Source organism: Lutjanus erythropterus, chromosome 8 (genome assembly GCF_056507025.1).
Source record: "Lutjanus erythropterus isolate fLutEry1 chromosome 8, fLutEry1.hap2, whole genome shotgun sequence".
In the NCBI taxonomy this organism is placed as follows: Eukaryota; Metazoa; Chordata; class Actinopteri; order Lutjaniformes; family Lutjanidae; genus Lutjanus; species Lutjanus erythropterus.
Genome location: NC_139324.1, coordinates 13,668,320 through 13,693,962, shown reverse-complemented (window position 1 = coordinate 13,693,962; position 25,643 = coordinate 13,668,320). Strand labels below are relative to the sequence as shown.

General features: G+C 39.0%; 2 protein-coding genes across 2 annotated transcripts; one reads left to right on the top strand and one right to left on the bottom strand.

Moving 5' to 3' along the window:
- The first annotated feature begins 3,035 nt into the window (after positions 1 to 3,035).
- On the top strand, positions 3,036 to 4,013 carry LOC146322582 (olfactory receptor 11A1-like). The gene has a single exon (XM_084725467.1). It carries the CDS (start codon positions 3,036 to 3,038, stop codon positions 4,011 to 4,013), a length of 978 nt encoding a protein of 325 aa, XP_084581593.1.
- An 848-nt stretch (positions 4,014 to 4,861) lies between these two features.
- On the bottom strand, positions 4,862 to 25,643 carry kiaa2012 (KIAA2012 ortholog). The gene is made up of 24 exons (XM_084725466.1): positions 25,611 to 25,643; positions 19,451 to 19,564; positions 18,329 to 18,460; positions 18,044 to 18,190; positions 17,257 to 17,449; positions 16,696 to 16,855; positions 16,371 to 16,564; positions 16,060 to 16,127; positions 15,480 to 15,687; positions 15,017 to 15,151; positions 14,561 to 14,731; positions 13,769 to 13,891; positions 13,592 to 13,666; positions 12,828 to 12,895; positions 11,977 to 12,034; positions 11,676 to 11,899; positions 11,005 to 11,105; positions 10,722 to 10,878; positions 9,860 to 10,007; positions 8,528 to 8,904; positions 8,162 to 8,352; positions 7,200 to 7,372; positions 6,865 to 7,084; positions 4,862 to 5,079 (listed from the first exon to the last, which is right to left on the bottom strand). The coding sequence occupies exons 1-24, from the start codon at positions 25,641 to 25,643 to the stop codon at positions 4,911 to 4,913; spliced, it is 3,639 nt and encodes a 1,212-aa protein (XP_084581592.1). The 3' UTR covers positions 4,862 to 4,910.

The following is a 25,643-nucleotide window of genomic DNA, read 5'->3' as shown; positions in this document are numbered from 1 at the left end:
CATTTCTTTGTCAAACTGAGAAGCTTGTTGGTTGTTCAAATATTTGCTTATGTTGGGCTTGAACTTCACACACCTGCACCTTTGTTTCTGCTGCAGAAAACCAGACCTCGACCTCATTTTCAAAATGTTCCTGAATTTGTACTTGAATTTACTCTTTAAATGATTAGAGTGCTGAAGTTCGATTCAAAACAGATACTGAACATAAAAAAAAAATCTTTTGAGATGAAAATTTGTAACTCAAGCACCTGTGATCTATAAATCTCAAATTAACTTAAAACTGTCAACACCTGCCTTACAGTCAGTGATTTCCCAGTATATAATGCAGCACAAATGAACATTTGGTTGGGAATAGTTATGGATGAAAAGAGAGGGGCAAACTTTTTGGAAAACAAGATCACAGTGATGGTAGAAGAGACTGAAGGCAGGCAACATGTATTATTCAAACAGTGGAGTGAAAAACAGAAGTGTGTCAAAATTAATTCCTCACACAAGACTGATAATTCTTATCATATTGTTTAGAAAAAAAATAATGCAATGTTCATAATAGACTTACAAACTGCATTACCCTTACATACCCGGAAGGATAATCACTTAAGTTAAGTTTAGACTTTGCTTTCCACGTCTAAGTAAGATTTCATAAGTAACTATGTACTTTTGTTTTAAGTCACACTTAAGATCAAAACTGATCATTAAGTACATTTTAAAAATGAGGCCCCTGTGTGCTGCCTCTCCAAATGAACAGCGCTTATGGAGGTCAGTGTACCGTGCTGGTCCTTCAGGTGCTGTGTTAAATTTGTTGTGTTTCAGTAGCACTGCTCTGTGGCATTGCTTGCACACGGGCTTGCTTTTACCCTTTGCCTTCTGTATCTGTTGGTCCCTCCTCCTTCATTTCTTCTGATGTGATCCCCAATCTACATCCCTTTGGCCCCTTCACTTTTCAATGTTTTTGTCCATTCATGACTGTAATTGTGTAATTTTCTATTGTTTATATTTTAATTTTCAACAGTAATCATGGCAGTATATTTTAACATACTACTGACACGTAAAAAACGTTTTTAGCACTTAAGCACTGCTGTCTTAGAGTTTTAGCAAACTAAGTTAACTCCCATTTTGTCTATACAGTATATTTGTGTAGGAGCTGGAGTGGGCAGTAGCCAATTATTTACACAGAGGTGCTGCTTTATTATTTGTCTTTGTCAGAATTAACCTCCAAAGACTTCTCACTGTCACCACTTCTTCATTACTAACCAACACAATGCAGAAAACCACCTGAGCACAGTTGCCTTTACTCTGACTGTATGAGCTTCTTTTTTTTTTTTAAAGTTTGCAAAATTAGCAAAACTTTAGGTGACTTGCATAACTCAGAGTAACATGAGTGATATGTCTCAGAGGGGCTGCCTGATGAGACATCTCACTCATGCTGATTTATGGAGCGGAGTTATGCAAGTAACCTAAAGTTTTCATTCATACCATTTGTTTTGATGTCTTACTATGGGATATAGGGACTCCTATATGGACAGACAAGCTTATGTCAAGCAACTACTGCCAGTCAGCTAGTAGCACTGTGCCCCAGCAAGGATCCTTATCCCAAGTAATGCACGAGCCACACTTGTTGCAGTGGCATCCAGTCTATAAAAATGGACAAAAGTGAGGGGCAAAGATCAGCTAACTGTTGCATAAATGTGCTGAATTGAAACCCCTTTAAACAGGGCCCAGGATGTAGCCAGGCCATGAGTGGAACAAGCAGAATTTTTGCATGGGCTGTGTAAAGTCTGCATCTGCACAGGGCTTGTGTCACTACAGGGCCTGATGCAAATGGAACAAAAACCAAAGAGAATACACCACAGCCTCAGAGCTTGCATAATGGACTACTTTATTTTGATAGTGGATCTTCCTAACTGGAAGTGATACAAGCAAGTTCGAGCAACCAAATTGCTGATTGTTTTTTTGTTTTTTTTAAATTGAGGATGTCCTAATCTGCTTTGTGTGTCAGTGAATAGGCTGAGCGACTTCTCACTCACCTTGGTTCTATTTTAGCGACGTTTGCATTTGCTTCGCCACCAGCATAATTTATCTGGTCAAAAATGCTGACATCCTTGAGGTTTCTGTTTGCCCTCATTCAAGCAGTTAATAGAGAGGATGAGACTAATTAACAAGGTTGAAAAGAGTCATGTTTTATATGATCCACAGCAGCCTTTCTATGGGAATATTCCCGAAAAATGACAAGGTTTGGTAGGTAAACAGGAAGCTGCTGGGAGTTACAAATAGGTAAACTGTCATCCAACTATGTAGAAACAAGACTGAATCAAGAAAATTATGTGGGCAAAAGTGTATTGCAACAAGATTACATGTGAAGTAATGCAGTAAAACTAGAATATGAATGTCTATCTGTGAGTCATGCACACGCATGTGAGCAGGGCCTCACATCCCTCCCTGCAGTGGCCCTTGAAATGATTACGCAGGCCCGCCAGTGCCTGCAAACCCTGACTCGTAAAGCCCAGAGCGATCACTCCCACAGCCCAGCCAGAGAGACTTTGCTTTGTGGTTAAATCTAAACTCTGTGGTATTCTATGTGGAAAATCAACTGCATCTTGATTAATTCCTCAGTGTGTCTTTCGTGTGTGTTTACCTGCTGAAAGATGAGTATAAAGTTCAGTGGCGGCTGTTTGTCTCAGTCAGGAGGAGGAGCGTATCTGAAATCTAATTACTGCTAACTAACCTCTGGCATAGTTTGCTGAAACTGGCTGACAAATACATTTATCTTACTTACTTACTTACTTACTCAAGGTTTTATGTTTTTCATGCCTCTAAATACAGGCTGTAAGTATGGATCAACTACCATAATATGATATTTATTGGTGAAAGAAAACACTGTCTGTATCAATATACTATAACTGCTATTATTTCAGTATTCTTCTCATTTATTCTTTTGAAAACTGTGGATAGAAATACTGCATTTCTTTCTGGATTTGCAGTCTCATATCCTCAAAAGTAAAAAAAATATATATTTTATTATTATTATTATTGTTGTGGTCATGAAAAACTCAACAGAGATTGTGTCATTTGTGTTGACTATGTATGTTAACATAGGGAAGTTAATGTACCTATATTTCATCCTGGCAATGCTCCTTTACATATCAGTTATTTTTGCCAACACTGTACTTATTGTCATCATTTATGTAAACAAAAATCTGCACGAGCCCATGTATCTATTCCTGTGCAGTTTGTTTGTTAATGAAATATATGGCAGTACGTCTTTGTTGCCCTGCTTGATGGCACACATCTTGTCAGAGATTCATGAAATTTCTGTCTTTTACTGCTTCATTCAAATATTTAACATTCATACATATGTGGCTATTGAATTTGGAACATTAACAGTAATGGCATATGACAGATATGTATGTATTTGTAAACCTTTACATTACAACATCATAGTAACTAAAAGAAAAGTCCAAATTGTCAATTTTGTTATTTGGGCAGTTTGTTTTGTAGAGGTTGGAGTTTTACTGTCATTCACTATTAATTCAAAGATCTGTGGAACGGTTATCAACAAAGTTTACTGTGATAACCATCTTGTCGTTGAACTTTCTTGTTCACCGGACAGAACAGTGTCTTATCTTCATGATGTTGTTTTTGGCCTTACTTTCACTGTTGCAGCTCCTCTCAGTTTCATTGCATTCACATACATTAAGATTTTGGCTGTGTGCTTAAAAGCTTCCAGAGAGACGAAACTGAAGGCTTTTGATACCTGCACCCCACACTTTATTTCACTCATCAGCTTTGTCTTTGCCTGTTTTTATAACCTGATCAGTCAAAGATTTGACATGACATTTGTTCCATTTGAGCTGCGTGTTACTTTGTCACTGTATGGACTGATCATTCAGCCTCTTCTAAATCCAGTGATATATGGCCTGAAGTTGTCAAAAGTTAGGCATGCTTTTAAAAGGTTTATGACATTAAAAACATTGCAAACTTATCATACATTTAAGGCGTTTTATTACTACAGTTTGTGACTATTTGCTGTATAGAAATATTATATCATATTTATTTTCTTTATTCAACACAGACTAGTTATTCTTCACATGCAATTTGTGCTTCATATTTGTATATATTTGTGTTATCTTAAGGTTTTAAGGGTGAGAAAATTACAAATTTAATTTACTTAAACTTGTATAGTTTTGTTTAAAGGGCCTACATGACTATTCAAAGGTTTGGGGTCACCTGTTATATTGATATTTTTCCACTTTCCTTAGATAAAACAGTATAATTCAGACATCAAACATGTCATTAACATTTCAAATAGATTTGAGGCCAACAGAAGAATTAAATCATTAAATAGTCCATTTAGTTTTTTTGTCCCCATTTCAATTTTGAAGTTTTAATAATAGCTTTAAAGCCACATGCCTCTTAATTCCAGATCTTTAGAGGCACTATTGTGCACTTGATAATGAAACATGAATCTGTTCCTATTTACAGAACAGATTCTTACTTAGTTTAATCCTATTTTTCTGCTCAGATTTTGATGCAGTTTATTTGACTAATGTCCGGAGATATTTTATATTCTTACTGAACTGATGTCTAGAGTGGGGGTTTGTTGCACTTTTCCAGAGGGTCTGTGAAAAGTTTTTAGATTGATTCATTTAAATTATAATGATAAAAAAAAGAAATATTGATTGATTTATTTAGATTTGAAAAGGCTTCATACTTCAATGAATATTTAAATCTTCAAAGTTGGTCTGTGGATTGTTGTGTGTACACTTGAGGTCTAACAAACAACATGATATTAAGCTGGTTGTCTCCATCACTGAATCCATTTGATTTAATTGTCTTCCATGAAAATAAGCGAACCATTTCATCAAACAAAAATCTTTTCCCGTTTGTCCATCAGTATCTCACATGTAAAATTAAGGTCAGGGAGTTGGAGTCTCAGCTTTTGTTGGATTTAGACCAAGTAGCTGTAACAAAGTGAAATAAGAGTAGATCCACGGTCTAGAGATTCCCTGGGTTTTCTCCAGACCTCCGGCTTCCAACACAAGACCTCTCTTGAAGGCCAACTGCTGCTGCAACAGCGCCATCTGTCTGCAGGGTGGACAGAATCAGAGACAGAGACAGAGACAAAGAAAGCTGTATTGTGAACTATTTATTTTTCATCACCACAGGGTCCGCAAAAGTTACTGCAAGCATTTAATTGCATAAAGAGAATACAAGGTATAATACTTTTGAAACACTTTAAAGCTAGAGGTAACAGAGAAACCAGCAAGGAATCTAGATTTTTAAAGTATTCAAGTGAAAAATAAATCATCCACCTCCCCTCAGGTGTCGCCCTAAAATAAAGCTTTAATTGGGCATGAAAAGTTGAGCCTGACAAAATTCTGCCTGAAACTGACCCAAACTCAACCCTGGTTAGCATATTTCAGCCCGAACCTGATTACAGCCTGACTTTTTTCTAAACATGTTTCCCTCTGTGCATCATAAGACATGTGACAAAAAAAGACAGATGGGCAGCCTGTTTTCCTCTCATTAAATTGTATAGCGGTATGATAGTTTTTTAGGCAAGAACAGGAGTTTTTTTTTTTTTTTTTTACCATTTTTCATGTTCTGAATTTATGCAAACAGTAGTGGAAAAAAGTAAGCAATCTACATGCAACATGTCTGAGGACAGAACATTTACACGCTCTCACTCTCACACTCCTATACACTCAAATAAAATATGCCTTGGCTAAATAGTCCTCTAAAGCTAAAATATGCTAAAGTATATTAAAATACAAAGCCTAGGGTTGCTCAGTTGCTAGAGCATGCGCCCCATGTACTGAGGCTATCAGCCCTCTGGAGCAGGCCAACCTGTGCTTTACTAGCCAGCCAGATAAGTAAGTAACAGGCAGGTTGGTTGTCCCTGGGGGTGGGAGAAATATTTGATCCTTAGATGCATCATGATGTGGATGTGGAAGATTCTGAATCGATTCATTAAAGTCAAAAATTGAGTGTTAAGTGTTAATGAACATAATGTTGAGGGAGCAAAAAGGCGGAACTCAGCTGTGAGGGTAACGCAGCACCTGGAAATCCTATAGTGTGCACACTCGAGCTGATAAGATAGATGCACTTCATGTTCTCAAAAGGCATGCAATCATGTTTTGATTTTGTGTCCTTATAACTGCATTTGTGAAACAAACAGAAGTGCATTGTGAACATGTTTTACGCCATCACTGGGAGAGTAACGATAAGATGTTAACGGAGCAGCAATCATCTGTTACAAACAAGATGCAACAAGAACATTAAACAACTTAAACCACCGCCGTGGTGAAGAAAATCACTGAAGAGACTGAAAATTATGCCCCTTTTTTTTATTAATTCAGTCAAAAATAGATTTTGAATCAAACTGAACAAAAAGGTTCCCACCCCTAAATGTAACATGTACATCATCCTTACTTCTAAATAAGATTAATTCTTTAGATAAGAGATTAGGTTTAGGGAGGATGGCTGAGTGTGAGCAGCTGTAGACGGATACAATCCAACCAGTGACCCTTTGAATTAAAAGCTTAAAATTTTGATACTTCAAGTTGCATCGAGATCAACATGCACCGAGACTCATTCTATCATTGAATCGTAGCCCTCTGAATCAGAATCAGATCATGAGGTACCAAGAGATTCCCATTCCTTGTCATCCTATCATTTCAAGAAGAATGAAATTGGGTGGGATTATTACAGACCTGCAACAGCCAGAGATACCAGAGCATTTGATTTTTTGGTTGCTGTTGGAATAAGAGAATTTCAACAAATGTAACAACAAAATATTTCTAAAATAGTTTATCTACCCTAGCTCTTATGTACATAGATTAATCCCAGTTTAAGGAGGCAGATACATACCTGGCGAGGAGCTCTGCCTGCAGCCTGGCCTCCTCTGTGGCCCGCAAGGTGGCCTCCTCTTCAATCCTCTTACGCTCTTCTTCTTTGTTCCTCCTGTCCTCTTCCTCCTCCTGCTTCCTACGGATGTACTCTATCCTCTCACCTTCATCCATCTCCATTAGCTTCTTGTTTTCTTCCTCCTGCCTCCTCTCCTCTTCCAGGCGCAAATGCTCTTGTTCAGCTGGAAGGAAGAAAAGTTTAAATTACTACTTGCTAACGCTCCAAAAGCAATAAAATATAAAATTTTCCTCTGGTAGCTTTAGATAAACACCCTTTTCTACTCCTATCACTCTCACCTCTCCTCCTTTGTTCCTCCTCCTCTCTCATCCTCTGGAATCGCTCCATCTGCCGCCTCCTCTCCTCCTGCCTCCTCCTCTCTCTTTCTCTTTGGGCCTGTTCCCGTCTTGCTCGCTCCTGCTCCTCTTCCTGATGCTTCCTCCTTTCCTCTTCTTCCGCCAGCTTCTTCAGCCTGGAGGTAGACACGGGATATTAATGAAGTGACAGCTGCTCTGCTCTCTGAGTGCATTCAACACTGAATTTTGTGTGCTGCAGTGCCCCCTCCTGGTCGAGCAACAGCCGCAGTCTTACCTCGTCTTGACCACAAGCAAGTCAGAGACGATTTTCACGTACATGTCACACACAAAAGAAATACTCTCATTTTAATCCAGGCAGCAGTCTGCACAAGCTCTGTGCATCTCGTGCCGCAGCTGTGTCTGATAGGCATAAACATGATGATGATGTTTTGTTATCTTGTCATCTTATAATTGTATTAATGCAAAACAGTGCTGCCAGAACCTGCTTTAACAAGAAAGTGAGTCTACTTAGCACCAGGAGCTAGTCCGCCAACTAAGCTAGTTTCACAGCTAATTCTGCAATGCCAAGAAAGGAACAGCCGTCCTCCCTCTTCCTCCTCCTCTTTGTTAACTTGGCACCATTATTTCACATGAACAGACCACAGGGTTATTGTCCTTTGTTAAACAAGCCATGGTCCTCACACAGGGCCACTGAGTTGACCATCTTTGCTTTCACACCTCCATGCTCTCTTTTTTCCTCCCCCTCACACACACAAAAACACCCTATCACTTTTAGATTGGAATTCTTAGCTAGTCTGATTGTGTGCTTTGTGCTTTGACCGTTTAAAGACATTGGGCCCAACACAGATATGATTATAACAAACGAAACCTGTTTTAATGCTCATACGAGCATCTGACTATTGTTTTAAGACAGACTTGGAAAATTCTAAAAGAAGCAGTAGGACCTGAGCTCCTCAGCCCTCTTCCTCCTCCCCTCCTCCAACTCGTTCCTCATCTTCTCCTCTGTCTGCTCCCGCTTCCTCTCCTCTTCCTCCCGCTCTCTCCTCTTCCTCTCCAACTCCTGCCTGCGTCTCTCTGCTCGCTGGTCCAGACGCACAGGTGCAGCCTCCCCCCCCTCCTGACCCGGCATTGAGGACTAGACACATACACAGAATCCAAATATGAGCAATAATAATATAGTAGTAAAATTAATTAAGTTATAGAACAGATCATGTTACACTATCATTCAGACAGCATTAGAAAGGTTACAGACATGTACATCAAACACGTGAAAAAGTACTGTATATTCTCTGTGTGTGCTTCTTACTGACCTCTGGCTTCACTGGGTTCAGCATCAGCTGTTCCTCCGTTACCATGACAGTTGAACATGACGACAGGCGGCCGTGTGATGAAGTGAGTCCCATGGCACTGGTTGGCACTGTCCCCTCACATGAAGAGGCAGCAGACCTCCTCTGGCTCCTGTGATTGAAATGGGATGCAGTGGCACTGGACCTGAGCGAGCTCACTGATCTGATGCTGCTGTGTTTGTCAGTATTGGTGGAAAGATAGTCTACGTCTTCCTCTGAGTTTGTTTTTGTTTTGGTATTGTGTCTCTGTGATGCAGAGGGCCCTTTAGTGGATTTTGGGTGAGACTCCGTTCTCGTTTCCTGGTTAATCATCGCATCCTCTTTCTCCAGGGGGTCATTTCCTATTAGAAAAGAAAAAGCAAGGCAAATGAAAGGAAACAGAACAAGGTTTCAAAAGAAAGGACACATGAAAATGAGTGCTCTTTGTGATAGCAAATTTTGATTTTGGTTTAGTCACAAACCTTTTTTTTTTTTGAGCAAAACGCCATTTAGTTTTAGTCATCTGTATTGTTAGTGTTAGTGTTGTGTTAGTTTAGTGTTGACTAAATTTACAGTAGATTTTTTGACCAAAACATGTTTAGTTACAGTGTGATGGATTATTTAAATGATTCTCTAGAATCACTAAGCTTATATTATACTCCTAGAAGGAAAATCTATTAATCTATTAACAAGATTAATTAAACTACATGTCTGCTCCCTCTCTCCTCTCATATGTCTAACATTAAGTATACTAGTCAGCACGGCTGACTTAAACAAACTGCTCTATACTGTAGCAATCTGTAATGTAATAAGAGCCAACATTTTAAATTCCCTGTAAAGGAAAACGTGCTGGCTAGTTAAGGAAACCAATTACTGTCTCAACTGGATAACATCAGCTAATTTATCCAGACTCCAGGGTTGATCTGGCTGGTAACATTAAATTGGCTAGCTTGCCATTTGCAAATTATTTAATCAGGTAAAGTTACAAAGTAACCAACAGCAGATCCATGCAGCGTAGCGAAGGTACAGCTAGCTGGCTAACCCCACTTCCTTGCTCACCAACATTATTCCTGATAAAATACCATCTGAGTGGATGTGTTAGTTGGCTAGCTTGTCAAATTACTTCACCAGCTAACGTGATGCTAAATTCCATATCAGGGCAAACTGTGTTTTATATATATATATATATGTGTGTGTATGTATAGATATGTATATATTATATCTCTGTCATAAATATATTAGTGGTGCATATACTGAAAATCTGGCCTACAAGTGTCATGTAGTGTTTTTTGTACCTGCATGTTTGCAATGTCTTACCAAAAACTAACTCTTTGTGTTTTAGCTGTCTTCTCCTCCTTGTCTCAGCAGACTCGTCCCTCTCCCTTGCCACTTCTCCTCGCTCTTCTTTCTGTTCATTCATCTTCACTTCTCCTCGTGCTCCTTTTCTGTCTGTCATCTTCTTTTTCTGAAAGACAGAAAAGGAACTGCAAACCTGAACGGCATCTCACTTTATGAACTGCCCTGTGCAGCCTTCTTTATTCACTGCTGTAAAGGTCTGGTTTCCTTACAAAGAAAAGATAGTACATTTACTTTTGTAATAACTGTGTATAACTCACAAACAGGACTTTCCACAGGGATATGGAGCAGCCAGGCAATAGGGAAAGTACCCAGTTAAAGGGGAAGAAAACTACATATAAAAGCCCCAATTTGGTGTCTCTGGCACATTATAATGCCACTCTTATGTCATAAACACTTCTTTATTATTGCATATTTTAATGAGTTTGCCTACCTTATGTGAATTAAAGGAGAATAACTCTTCTTGTGTGTTTTAGCCAACAGTCTGTAAAGCGTTATTCATTTTCACCACAACTATTCCTGACTGATCAGAACTTTTAAAATGAAGAATCATTAAAACATGATTTGGAACTCCTAACTTTAGTTTGCATGTTTGGTAAATAGCAAATAATTATGAAAGCATTACATTTTCCTTGTATGGCATAGTTTTTTTTTTTTACTTTAAAAACACTTCCTGTGCTGGCTGTTTTCTCCAAACACCATGAAAAACACTTTGCTCGTATGATCACTTTACTTTAGAAATTATGAATCCTCAAACTGATTGGAAGCCACAGTCAGTGGATTACACAGTATACATGCAAGTAGTAAATCAGCCAATACTCACCACAGAAGGAACATCAGACTGGTCCTCAGTCTCTTCTCTCCCACTTGATTGAGCATCACTTCCTGTCTTTTGTCTCTGCCACCTGCCTTCCTTCCTTGTCCTCGATGTCTTCTGTCTGTCTGACTCTGCACTTTTTACTGTGTTCATATCCCTTTTCCTAAATAAAAGGACTGTGTGAGTGTGTGCAGCTTGTTGTTGTGCATTAAAAAGTCAAAGGGCTTATAAATCAAAAGTGTATGTAATGTTTAAATCTCATAAGAGTTTGTGAATATTTCTTGCTCACCCTGTAGTCATTGCATCTTCCTCAGCGTCCTTCCTCTTAGTATTCTTCCTTTTTTTGCCCACAGCGTCCTCTGGTGTAGCTTCATTTTGGTTGATGTTCGGCTCGTTGCATGATACATCATCTTTAGACTGCATTTTCTGTCTGGACAAAAAGACAAATCAAATTCAAATGTTTCACATTTTAATTTTTTGTCAGCAGACCATCAACTATGGGGATGAGGAGAGCTGTCTGATTTTTTATTGGGTCCACAGTAATACAAATTCTGTGTTGGGGCTCTCTTACTTGCCAAAATAAGCAGCAGATGTTTGTGAGTACACAGACTGTGTCAAATTACACCACTCAACTAGTATTCGCTTAATCTGGCAATTCTGAGAGTTTTTGAATAAGGATAAACTTAATAAATTTTGCAAAATGGCTATGACAGATTCTCAATTGTGTCAATTGTATGAAAGGCTTAGACTCAATGCTTGCCTGAATTATCTGTCTTTGAAACCAAATATGGAATCAGAAATATTGGTGTAAACACAACACAAACCCATTAGTTGAGTCATCTGCTACAGAGAAATACCTAAAGAACCTTGCAAGTTTTCTAGGAAATCTGTTAGTTTCATACATTTACATTCATTAGCTTATAATTAACATGATGCTATCAAGTTAAAAGTGAATTACACCAACCCTGGCTGATGTGATCCAGACAGATAGGTAGTCTGTCCTGTACTTCCCAGCTCTTCCTCTTCATCGTCCTCCCATGCCTCAGCGTTGCCTCCTATTGCCTCCTCCTTCCCTACCCGCTCCCTCAGTGGAGGCATCCTAACTTTGTGTTTAGTGTTCATTTTTGAGGCCTTCCGTGTTTCTGCCACTGCCTCTGCTCTTGTTTTTTTCCTGGTCAAAGCCACTGGAATGGTAAACATAAAGTTTTGATAAAAATTCATTCAAATTCAAATTATGATAAAATAAGCGATAGATGTTTACCTGCGTCTGTATTGCTGCTGGGTAAGTCCGCATCTGTCAATCTGTGAAGATCTAAGAGCTGGATTGAGACCAGAATTGAAACATTCAACAAATAGTGACATATAGACACAAAGGATGCTCAGTATCTAAAGACTAAAATCAAATCTTGGATTCTTGTGTATGTTTAACTTGGCCTTGTCAGATCACACTGGAGAACAGAGGAATCTGCAAACTAAGGATTACAACAACAGAAGTAACCAGAGGTGGCACAAAGTCACTGTCTTGCAAGTCACAACTAAGTGTCAAGTCTTTGCACTCAGGTATAAAACCAACAAAGGCAAGTCCATGCCAAAGTGCAGACTGACAAGCCCCAAGTCCTAAACTTTGAGTTTTGAGTCCTGAACTTTTAGATGAGAGATGAAATGTCTTCAAGAACCTAAGAAAGCTAAGTTGCCCATGAAAGCCCTTAGCAAATATCCCTGGTATCATTTTTTTCAACTGGAGCTCAGTCAGAGCTTCATGGTTCTCTCCTGGAACTTGACTGGATGCTCTTGGATTGCTTCAAACAAAGAGGATCTGTGGAATTAATTGTCGACTTGCTAAGAATGAAGGGTTAAAGTCGGTTGATACAGGAAATGTAGGGAAATGAATTAATTCATGGCACACTGTCACACACAGGCTTTTTAATCTTTGCACTTGAGAGAAGGCATCTTCATTATTTTCATGTCAAAAGGTTCAAGTCCAAGTTTAGTTACGAGACACTGATGTTAAAGTCCAAGTCAACTTGCAAGCGACTAGACAATATGTGACCAAGGCAAACACATGCTGGACTGATAAACCTTTACAAGGTCAGTCAAAAAAGATCATCTCACCTTGTGTTTGGACTGTTGGTGTTGGACGTCACCAACCGGACCATCTGTGTTCAGCTCTAACTCTCCCTCTGCACACATAAACAAAGAACAGGCAGAGAGAGAATTCATTTCATTGCAATTATATGAAAATGGGTACTGTATCCCCTTAGGGAACAAAGAAGTCAGAGGTTCTTCAACCCGTCCTCCACCACACCAAAATACAGAAATTACATCCTCAATTGCATAAACCATGACAAACTTCCCAATGCAGACGAGGAAGATGGATGCAAAGGCAGGCAGATTTTTCATAGGAATGAAACACAAGCCCAAACAAACATCCATCCATCATCTGTACCCACTTATCCTTTTAGAGGGTACATACACACATAGAGAAGGACAACCATTTTCACTCCTATTTAGTCAAGTCAATTTAGAGAAACCACTTGGTCTAATCTGTCTTTGGTGTGTGGGAGGAAACAGAAACGCCTGGAGAAACACACACAGAAAGGCTCCAACAGAAACACATTCAACAAAGGATTAAAATAACTTGTTAGACCAGAACACATAAAAAGTCCTCTGAAGAGTATCAAAGGGCTTAACCCTGAAACCTATAATCAAACTCAACTGTGTGTCTGGCTGTCACACAAGCACTTGAGCACAATATGTTGCAGAGCAATTCTTATTTTCAATGGCCATTTCCTCTGCCCTACCTCATCCACCTATCCAATTTTTCAAATTACTTCAAGAATGTAGGTGGTTGTGTTTGTGTATAGTTGTGTGTAGACCTGCATGTGTATGTCCAGGCTGCAGGACAATGACCCAGGGTAACTTCTCGCCTTCTGCAGACGAAACCTGGAGGGCTGAGAGTTGGTTAAAATCTATTAGTTTTTCCCACAGATGAAGCGTGCAGATTTTGAATTATTCAAGATGGAAGTTTCCACATGATGGCTCACTGAGCGTACCTTGCTGCTGTGTGCCAACATCACCCTGAGATGGATCCTGGATGTTGTCGTACAGTGACAGTTGAATGATCTCCCCATCAGGACCCAGGATCAGGCTGCCAACTGATTTGTCATTCTGCAAATCTGACAAAACACAACAGCTCTGTGGAAAGGAGACATGGAGCCTTTGAGGGGGTGAATTTAAGTGTAGCAACATCATCTCTCACCCCATGTCATTATGTTTAAGTCAAAAATGAGGTGAACTGCTCTGTGAAGTTGAGGATTAACTTCCTGGAAAACAAGGTTAAAGAACTTTCATATACTCTGTAGCAGGCTCAGTTTTAAAGCTATGTGATATTGGTATCATATGAAACTAGAAGACAAAATAATCCACTGGCACATCCCATGTCATGCTAGCTTGTTGGAAAGTTAAAATAATGCTCTAGAAGTAAGGGTAAATATTGGTCAGTGAACAACTAGCATGGTCATTTTCAAAGGGGTCTTATAGCACTTTGTGCTTTATAAAATTTACTTGACCTGACTTGACTATCTGTACATGAAAATTGATGCAAGCTACAAGTCATCTTGAATCACTCTAAATTGAATTAGGTAAAAATTTTTTTTCCCAGATTCCCACTATTACAAGAGCCAGAGCAGAAACAAACCTCAACTTTACGTAACTTTTTCATATCATTTTGCATTAAGCACTTACAGGGCAACCATCCATTTCACTTTAATCAATTTTAAGCTGAGAGAATAATAGTTAATAGTTAACAGTGTCATGTTCTGTGGCAGTGGTTAAGCTCCTCATACCTCTCAGCTCCAGAGGCAGAATGCCCCTAACCACACCTCTGTTAGCATTGCTGGATTCACAGGGATCCTGGAGGTCAAGTAGTCGGTTCTGTAAGAAAGCTAAAGAGCTCTGCTTTCCCGGGCCTTTTCGTCCTGCAACACAGCCCAACACTCCAGCTGGAGGAGGAGGCACTGAAGGAGACAACACACCAAAAGAGAAGCTACAGTGAATAGATAGAGGAAGACCTAGTTTTGATTTCCACTTAAAACGTAAAAAATAAAAGAAAATCAAGTTACTAGTGTCATGTTGCTCCTGCATTTTTTGATGTAGGAGTCTGACAGGCAGTATTATGTTTGCACACATTATCAGTTCAGAGACTGAATTCCAGGATCTCTTATAGATCCATCTATTAGACTGAATTTATCATTTCATATATAGAGGCCAGTTTGCATAGCAAGGGTACATGTCTGCTTTACCTTCTCCTGGCTCCAGCAGAATCATAGAACCTTTTTCAAAGGGCAGTCTTCCTCCTCCTCTGTGTCCTACTGATTCTTTTTTCAAGTATTGTCTCTCTTTTTTTTCTCCTCCTCTTTGTTTCTCATTTATCATTTCTGAAAGACAGAAATAGGAGTCAAAATATAACATTACACAAAAATAAAACAATATACTTAAGAGGCATTATGCCAACAACATTAGAATGGCCAAATTACCACACAATTTCTTTGATTAGCATAATACTAATATACTATACTTATCTGAAATTCTGCCATCTGATTTAGTAAATCACTAGTTTGACACTTGATTTTGGAGACAGTCCTGGTGTGTAAAATTTTATGACTAATACTGTAAGAATGGACAACTTTTATCCTTTAACCAACATACAAATCTGTCCTTCAACCAAGTGTGTTTGTAGTCTTCCTCTGTGTGAGCGTTTGTTACCCTCCTTCCCAGGAAACAACAGAGGAAGAACCAGAGGCTGCTGATGGCGTTGATTTAGATTTTCTTGTGATTGAAACCCAACCCTTTCTGCCTTTGGTTGGGCATCATGTTGGGTCTGAGCCTGGATAGCTGGTCGAGGGACAACAGTATGACTCTCTGCTATTGGAGGTAGGTGATGCTGTGTGTGGTGTTGATCACTGCTGGGGCCCTCCCATCTTTGCTGAAACATTCAACAGATGCATGCCTGCTATTTGTACGTTTTGCCATCAGAAAAGATAATGCCGCATGACATGACATGATACCTGACTGACTGATACCTTTGGTTAGGTTTGGACACAAAAAGTACTTGAGTAGGTTTAGAAAAAGATCATGGTTTGAGTTAAAATACGTAACATGTAACCTCATGTAACCTCATGAGCATAACAACAAGTCTCTAGCTAGTTGCTCATTAGCTTATGGCTATTTTGGTGGCGAATACAATTGCGTGAGCAATGTGAATAACCATTGGTAACACGAGATGAAAATTTGCTTTGCTTTCTGTCTGGACATGCCTAAACTGTTCTTGAAACTGCTGTCATACCTTGTCCACCTTCTCCCAGCAGGGTCCATGAGAGACTGATCGTTGAACTGGCAGAGGGGGAAGGAGGCCTGTGTCGGGAGAAAACAATCAGGGCATCAGGGTTATCAACAAACACCAAACTACTTCTTCAACTAAATACTTCTACATGATAAGCTATATCTGTGATAGATAGATGTGAAGATAGCTAGCATGTCCAGTCATGTCATTTAGTCTCATTCATTTACCACTTTAAACTAGGACATCAATTTTACCTATTATAACAAACACACACACACACACACACACACACACACACACACACACACACACACCTATTCGTCCATGTCTGTTTGGACTCATTGATCTTTCATAGTTGCCTTCATCATTGGTCGTTTCACTGTCTTGAATGGAACAGTCCTGATCATCTGCTGTGTCTCGGTCACAGTTCACGCTTGGATAATGGCGCTCCTCTCCCATACTGTGGTGGCTTATTTCAGAATACTGTGAACTTTCAGTATGCTGCAGACTCATGTCTAAGTACGTCTGAAGTTGGTAGAAAAGACATTTGGCTTATAAATTAGACATCAAAAACAGTTTCATTACAACAATTCACGATTCAAGGATAAAGGAGTATCAACAGATATCTTTAGATGTAACCTCAGATATGTTACCTGAGCTTCTTCTTCAGGGGTTATTGCTATGTAGTGTACCCAGGGCTGAGGCTCCATTTGTGGAGTTGGAGTCCTAGAGGTACGGGGTATCTGGAGGAATAGATCCAGCCTGACTTGCTTCTCGATGCCATGCGTCCCCTCTCTATCTGCAGAGAAGCTTAATATTATGATCTAACCATACACTCTTAGAAACAAGCGATCCAAAGAGGTCGTCTTGAAGGGCTAAGGTTCTACCCAGAAAAAAATGCTTCTGAAGAGCCATCAAGGGTTGTCTGTAAGACTAAGGGTTCCATTGAGAACCTTTTTGAAAGACAGAGTTCTTGAAGGATTATTGAGATCCTTAAAGAGCTCTTTCATCCAGGTCCTTTGTACCATAACATACAAGCATTGTCGGTAGAACTGCTTAGATGGGTTCTATTTACAACCCTTAAAAATAAAGAGGTTCTCAGTAGAACCCCTGGGACTCTTGTTATCACCCTTGGAACACACAATGGAGGATTGTAGATGGAATCATTGCATCTGCAATCATTGTCTGGCAATTTTTTACCTGCAGGTTGATTTTCCAGTTGTTCAGTATTTCTCTCTGCGGGAATCCACCGGGGGCTCAACTGTACACACAACTCTGGACTTGACTGTTCTCGTGTGGTATCAATAGGTGGATGACTGGGATGGTGATAGTCTGAAGCAAGAGGGAGGCGAAGAGGAGGAAAGAAGGGTGGACCAAGTCTGGAGGAGGGGAACTGGAGACAAAGACAAACATTACACTTGTGAACCACTGCTGGCAAAGGAAAGAGAAGGTTTCCAAAAAGACTGATAAGTAAAAAAGTTAAGCAAAAGGTGATCTAACTGTGACTGTTCCATGTGGGAGAAAAGGTTTAGCTTGTTCAAGCAATGAGCTAAAACAGGCTAAAGGACTTTGTAAAACTGAAATGATGGGTAATTATTCTCATTAGATTTGTCACTGAGCATTTTCACATTATAGAGTATAGTATTTAAGTAATTTAATTCAATAGTAACATAAAAATATTGATTAATGTAGGGCTTCCCCCTGAAAACATTTGCATTATCAGTAAGTGACCCCTCAGTCGATTGATGTTCTTGTGCATTACAAAACAGATGCATAGAGATAAAATAAATTAGTGGAATCATGAATATAGTTTTATATTAGCTGGGGTGCCTATTAAAAAACTTATGGCAACGTGCTGGTGGTTGACTGATGAGACAGGCTGTCCGACAAATGACCTGTTGGTCTTATAAGGGACTATTGGGGTTTCAAAATAATGGGTCATTTGAACAATGGTATGGCACCAGCTACTCCTGTCTATTCCACCTACCTGATTATTGCTGTAGTTCAAAATGGCCGCCGTTAGTTCCTTGAGGGTGCTCAACTGCTGTGCCACTTGTTGAGCATGCCGCCGAACAACCCGCTGCTTCCTGTCTGTGGTCTCTGAGTGACAGCTGGTTTCTATAGTAATCAAGTCCTGGAGACAAAAGAAGGTAGAAAAATATAAAGTTTTCAGCTGGAGATTGGCAGTTGTTTCTGTCTTGTTAAGTGTGCTTGGCCAAATTTCCCTCGTTAGTTTGTGACTGTAATCACTTGTGCACACACACGCTGATACCTGGGAATACAGTAGAAGTGGTCCTCTACGAGTGCTGTAAGTCTTTGGAAGGGCTGACTCTGCCTCCGCAAGCAGGCAGCCACTGTTGGACAGCTGCAAGACAGAGCTTTGGGACTTCCAGATGTAGTAATCCTATTGGTCAATAGATGAATTACATGATTATTAATTTTAACTCATTGATTGATAGATCAATTGGTTTATTTACATAAATATGAGAAGGTTTAAGATACATGTCATAATAAGACAATAAACCAGCGACAAACGATCTGGGCCTCATTTTCCATTTTCAAAGTATTTTATCATTCTGTGAAGGTTTCCAATACCTTAGCAAAGGAACTTCTCTTCTCACTATGGGTGTTTCGCAGACTATCCCTTAGTGGGTGCCCTTAAGGAGAAGCTGCTAAGGTACACTGTAATTTGTAAGCTGTCTTTTGCTGTGGTGCAAGCATCGATTGAACACATTAGTTAGCTCATAAGTGACATTTTAACATAACAAATGTTGCCATAGTCATTTTACTAATCTACCAATCTAATTTTACAACAAAGGGAGCTATGCCTACTAAAGATCATCTGCTTATCTATTTAAGAGTCCACATGAGACCTTGTGATAGTTCCAATAATATATATAACCTATAGCCTACAAAATATATAACAGAGTAAGAATCAGGACCTAAGCCACAGTTGGAGACTGGATAAATGATATAGCTAAATGGGTGAATGATTTTGTTCTCATACAAACAAAAGGTCCAATGCAAATTTGTTGTCACACAATAGGCACCTGTAGCAGCATATCCACGTTTAATTGCAGTGTATGTGTATGTGTGCGTGCGTGCATATGTGGTCTGTGTTTGCACTGTGCTCCTCTGCTGGCAGTGTTCAGCACTTGGGGTCAGTCTGGGGTATGGGCAACTATAACCTAACCAGACAGTCAGAAAAGCCATATCCTCAATTACCTCCATTATATAAAAAAAAAATCCACATTTTTTCACAGTTGGATGAGTATTTAAGAGAGGTCCTATATTTCATTAGGCTACCATCATGATAAGAATATGTAATGTATATTTCTATAAATATTTCTATAAATATTTTTTTGGGACTTTTTGGACGTGAGTGTGTGAGTACTTGTGGAGTGAAGCAGACGTCCAGCCGTCCATGTCCTCCTGTGTTTCTGTTGGGTGAGACGATTTTACCACACCCTCGACTGAGCAGGGACAGAGACAAATCCTTCATGATGTCATTTTATCCTGGAAGACGGCCGAGTCAGAGACTGAATTAGTTTATTCCATAGATTCCATCATGCTATGATTGTTCTTTTGCTACGTAAGCAAAATAACAATGGTAGAGTATTGATACTGACTTGATTTAGTAACATAAAATGTATCTATTACATTTTATAAGAAGAAAATGCATGATACTAAAATTAAAAATAACATAGCAAATATTTTATGAAGAAGGAAATCCATTTAACATGTTTGTCAGACCTCAAGTGAAAGTCAGCATAACTTTTGTATATTTGCAAGAAAATGCCATAGTTACTTACTTTCAGTAAGTGTTATCTAAATACAGCTTATTCTTCTTGTTACTCTTAGTGTACTACCTCATTATCAATAAAAAGGTAGCTGATAACCATGAGCAAAAGTACTTTTCCTTCTAATTTACCAAAGCAGACATTTCCAAATCTCAGGCTTACAGTTACATGAATACACTGTAACGTGGATATGAAATACCATTTAATGAGGCACTGGGTGCAAAAAAAGTTGAAAACAGAAAATAGGAAAGCTACTGGCACCAGTGCCAATGTGTAAAGTCATTGTGAAGCACCGTTTATTATCTCACAATGTTACTTTGTACTTTCTTGGACATCTTATCTTGCTATAGGCCTGCTATGAAAGGAGAAATGTTGCCTTTAATGCATTTTTTTATGAATCACAGCAAATAGAAAGTAAGAAGCAAACTTCCAGTAAAAGTCAAGAATCATCAAGAACGTACCTGCTGTCTCTCTTACAAAGATTGCCCTCTGTGTGTGGGTATGTGTTCAGTCCCTGTTGCTAGGTAATCCAGAGTCCAGAGTCAGTACTTTGTGTTTCTGTTGCCGTGGCTGCAATGACATGCATTGGAACACACACACACACACACACACACACACACACACACACACACACAAATAAGGCATTGAGACATTAGCGATCAGCACTGGGCATATGAGTATCCCCACCCTCATTCAAATTAGCCAGCAAATTGTCAGAATGATGCATAAATACACAAATTTCAAGGATTAGGCAGTAAAGTCCAAGGCTTATTTCTGTTGTGCTCTTTGATGTAAAGATTGTAAAGATGGAAGAGCAGGAGGTGACTCATATTAGCAAGAAACAAACTCAATAAATACCAGTATCATAATAAGTGGGACAAATTTCAGTTGAAAAAATTTGATTAAGTGCCCTTTAGAGTGACCCAATGCACAAGACAATATGCTAAAGTGCTCTCTAAGGTGCTCCTCCACTGGAGAAAATCTATTGAAGTGCCATCTAGGGTGCACCTCCAGTAGCCAAAACATGATTAAGTGCCCTTTTGTGTGGCCAGTGTCCAGGACAGCATGAAAAAGTGCAGTCTAGAGTTCTGTTCCAGTGGAGAAATTGTGATCAAGTATATCACGACTTTTTTCATTTTATTTTTTGTCCTTGCCCTTCAGACAGTCCGAGTCCAGCACTGATTGTGACCTTCTGAACTTTCCTTTAGGCAGTAGTAGTATGACTTTGTCTCTTTTCTCTTATCAAGGAGTTTGGTATGGGCATACAAAATGTGTGACTTTTGACAGGGAAGACCACAGTTCACATCATAGCAAATACCAACAGTCAACAATGGTCTCTTTTAATCATGATAGCAAATTTCTTACCATAATCAAGTTTTTTAACCTAAACCATGATTTTTCCTCAACCTTGTACCTAAATTGTAACACAATCTCATCCATAGTGGCGGGAGATCAGGAAACCTCATATACATTTCTGAAGGTAAGTTCAAAGAACCTGTTTTGTCACTATGTTTGTCAGAAAAAGCGTGGCCCACAAATATATTTTTTAGATAACTGGGGCTCCTCTAAAATACAACAGTGACCCTGCTGTTTTACCTGGTAGTGAAAACCTACTGTATGTGTATTTGTGCTGATGGCCATGCTGGCTGTCCACAGCAGAGGAGTTTGTGTAATTGGTCTCCGGGGATAATGAAGGTAACACCATTTAGACTACAATGACCAAAATGTACATCCAGCTTTTCATCAGTGTAAACAACAGTTATTCATCACAACTGACACGAAATGACTGACACTAAATATGACAAACAGTCTTTTATATCATTTTGTAGTGTTGTGAATTATTCATTTTAAGCACAGAGTAGCCATTGTGTCATCCAGTAATTAGCTTTATGAAGCCTGGCTGTAGCCAGGCCTGTTCCCTGAGGTCTGTTCACTACTGCAGAGTTGGTACACTAGGGAGGTTTAAGTAGAAGACGTAATGAGACTCATTACAAGTTTACATTATTTCTGTGCCTGTTGTTACTATTACAGTAAAATGAAAGCCTCTTAATACTATAAGTCAAGATTAAATACCATCAAGCATTCACTGTGACAAAAAGAAAATAAGCACAGGGAAATGTCATATGCATTCATTTTCTGAGCTTCCCAAGGTGCAACAGGACTGCAGAATGAAATCCAGTCGCAGCCCCTTCCATGCCACAGCAGATAATCTGTTTCTATGTCTTCCTGTCCTCCTCCACTGTCACACCAACAACCTCCATGTTCTTCCTCACCATGTGAACCTTCTCTTTGGCCTTCCACTTTTCCTCTTGCCTGGCAGTTACATCTTCAGCATCCTTCTGCCCCTATACCCAGCTTAAATTATGGTGCAAATAGGATTTTTTTTATTTTATTTTATCTTTTTCAATGTATTTACTAGTTTTTGGCCAAAAAAAAATGTTTTTCAATTCTCAGACAGAAGTCAGTTGAGAGATTGATTCAGGATGTTGAAGATATCTCAACATTTGAATGTGCTTCAGATGAATTTTTTATAATATAATATCCTGCCATGTTTAAAGGTAAAAGTGTCAGCTCTGTCTCCAGAAGTTATCTTGTTTTCTACCAAAAAATGCAATCTTGCAATATAATGATAATAGACTTATAATGATGCACTCAGTTGTAGACACAAACACTGAGTAAAGTAGTTCTATGAAGAATGACAAAAAAAAAAAAGTGCTCGAGAGAGAAGTTTAAACAATGTTTATTTTCACACCTCAGGAAAAAACCTCAGGTTCATGCAGCACTTGATACATATATTTATGTTCTTTGGTCCCACAAAGAGCTAATAAAGAAATATCTATTTTCAAGATACAGACACAAAGAAGCTCAGGCAGGCTGCAGGGACACTGCAGGAGCACAAGACAAGCGCATCATTGTAAATTGACAATAACAAGTGATGATGAGTCCTACACTGTAAGTTGATTAGCTGTTTATAACTGTCAATTATCTGTCAGTATAAAGTTAAACCTATTATCCTGAAAACAAAAGCCCACTGCTCGTATAATACACACTCTGGAGTTTTGAGTTCAGTGACTGCCTGCCATACCTGCCAGACTCCATTAACATATTGTTCAATTTTGCCGTTAGACACACTTAGACACACGTTAGACACACTGGCAGTGATGATGCAGAATGGCAATCATTAAAACACTCCAGTTAACAAGTTTCCTGTCAGTCTATAACTCCTCTTGGTTGATTTGTAAAAAGTCAGCATGAGCAGTGTGCACCAATTTAGCCTCTGTTTTGATCAGGAACTGCCAGATTAGATCCAGCCAGTAGGTCTTTTCATAGTAGAAAAGGCAATGGTTATTCTCAGTTCATGTGCATAATAGCAGGATCCTGGAACTTAAGCCGACACATGGAGTTCAGTCATGATATTTTATTGTTCACACCTGTGCTTGTCCTACTTTGAAATGTCACAATGTCTTCTGTGAAAAAGACGCTTCTTATTTCCTTGTATTTAGGTGATCTAAAGTGAATGTGCCATGTACGGGGCAGGTGGTGAGATTGTCATTTGGTATGGGAAAGTACCATGGTGACATCTGCTGGCCAAACTTTGGTTCTGTATATGTACAGAAGAAACCACAAACAGCAACAAAACAAACAACAAAATGTCATGAATTAGAGGAGCAAAATACAAATTAAGTCATCACTGTCATCTTTTTGATTTGTTGATTTGTTACTTGATCAATAAATGACAGTAGTGTTGTTACAAGTTTGTTGTATGTAACAGAACTTGTGTGGTAGAAATATTAATGCTCTGCACTAGAAAAATTGACATAATCTTTTTGTATGTATTTTGGGTGTAAGTCAGTGCTTAACAGTGCCATATTAAAAAGAAACAAATAATTGAAAGTAAACATTCTGTAAACAAACATAAAAATACTCATAATGTAGCTACACTTCTGCAATACTATGTACCACTTTTATAGCACCACAAAAAAGTCACAACAATAGATACTTCTGGTCCAATCCAGAAGTTCTTTTTTTTTCTTTTATCTTTTTGTTGGCATTCAAGAGCCACTGCTTCTATTAAGTTTGCATCACCTAGCTAATTTCTCCTGGGCCTAAATATCTGACCAACAATGCTGAGAAGCCTTTCCATTGGAGAATTTGGGTGGCGTGCAGTGCTTTACTTTGTGAACAGCTTTTTGAGCTTGGACAGCAGCATGTACTTAGCAAACCCTTGTGTTTGTTGTATCAAATTAAGTTTGTACTCCAGATTTTCTGTGATTCAGTTGGTTATGGTTAAACCTTAAGAATTATGCTGCTGTGTCTTTCTTCTCAGTGTCACCACTGAATGGGGATTGATCAAAGCATAATGCTTCTGAGTCACTGGCATTAACTGTTTGAAATCCTTGTTTCCACACACCATTTCTCCGTATCTTCTGAATCTATCTGAATGTATGTGTTCATTTTTCTTAAGCAAGCTTTCCAGTCTCATTCTCAGTGACTGCATGATGTTCTGTAAGAGGAGACGGCATGTAATTAGACCTTGTGTAGCAGTGGGCTTTTTGCACTCATCCAACACACTATCACTTTGCACTTTGCAAATCACTTTGCAGTTGCACTTGGTTGTTGTTTATTACCCAAGGAAGATGCTTTTGTTCTCCCGAAGCCATGTACCATCTGTGAGATGGATTTTTTGGTGTTCAAAGCGTTATTAGGCTGAGAGAGACCATGTTTTAAGCGGCAACTGGCTATTAATAACAACATTAGCAAAAAGCAGGGACACACAGCATGCTTGGAGACTGCTGACTTTACATCAAGTGTGCTACCTCTGAACATCCAACAGGTGGTACTATAACACCACCCATAACATCTCATTTTCTTAAAGGAAACCAAACCTCTCTGCCAACAACGTTATACAGCACAATGTGATCATGGACCTGGATGTTAAAAACAATTAAACAGCCCCTTATTGCTTTTGTCTATCTTTTTTTTAATCAACATCGACAGATTTACAGTCTGTTACAGATTTTACAGATGAGTATGAGGGCCAATGACAGTAAATAACAACAACAACAAACCAACAAACGACAACAAAACCAAAATGAGAAAGTAACACATCTACTGCTTCCATGCCCGACCACAGAGCCTTGCAATTATCATTTGCAAACAGTCACATCCCAAGTAAGCAATTAAAGGACTCCAGACTTAATAAAACTGAAAGGATCCTCTCTTAAATTAAAGCTGAGTGATTGTAGAGGCATAAACACTAACATGCTACTTACCTGCTGTGTGATACTGGCAGGATTCACTGACACCCACTTCAATAAAATGCATCTTCTTGCACAGAAAAGAAGGATTTTTAGGAGTTTTAGTGGATTTGGAGGAATATTTGGAGGATTATGTATACCAAGAATGCATGATAAAGGAGAAATGTTGACTGTTCAACCAAGTATATAGTTGATTTCTTTAAGAACAGCATTCCAGAAGTCGTGAATATATACACATTCAAGTGAGCAGTGAATAAAAATGTCTTCTGCATTCTTGCACATTTTACTCAACTTTGACAGATCTGGGTTAATTTTATTTTGTTTCATTGGGGTAATATGTAGTATATGGTTTATCTTAAATTGAAGTTGTTTTGCTCTGTTAGTAGTAAAGCAATGAGACAGGTTTAGTCATTCCACTCTTCGTCCTCAATTTCAAGGCTGTGGAGTGAACATGAATGTCCTCTCACCCTTGTTCATTTTGCTCTGTGGCTGAAGCTTGCAGCCTTGGAGGCCTCTCTGAATCAGCCAT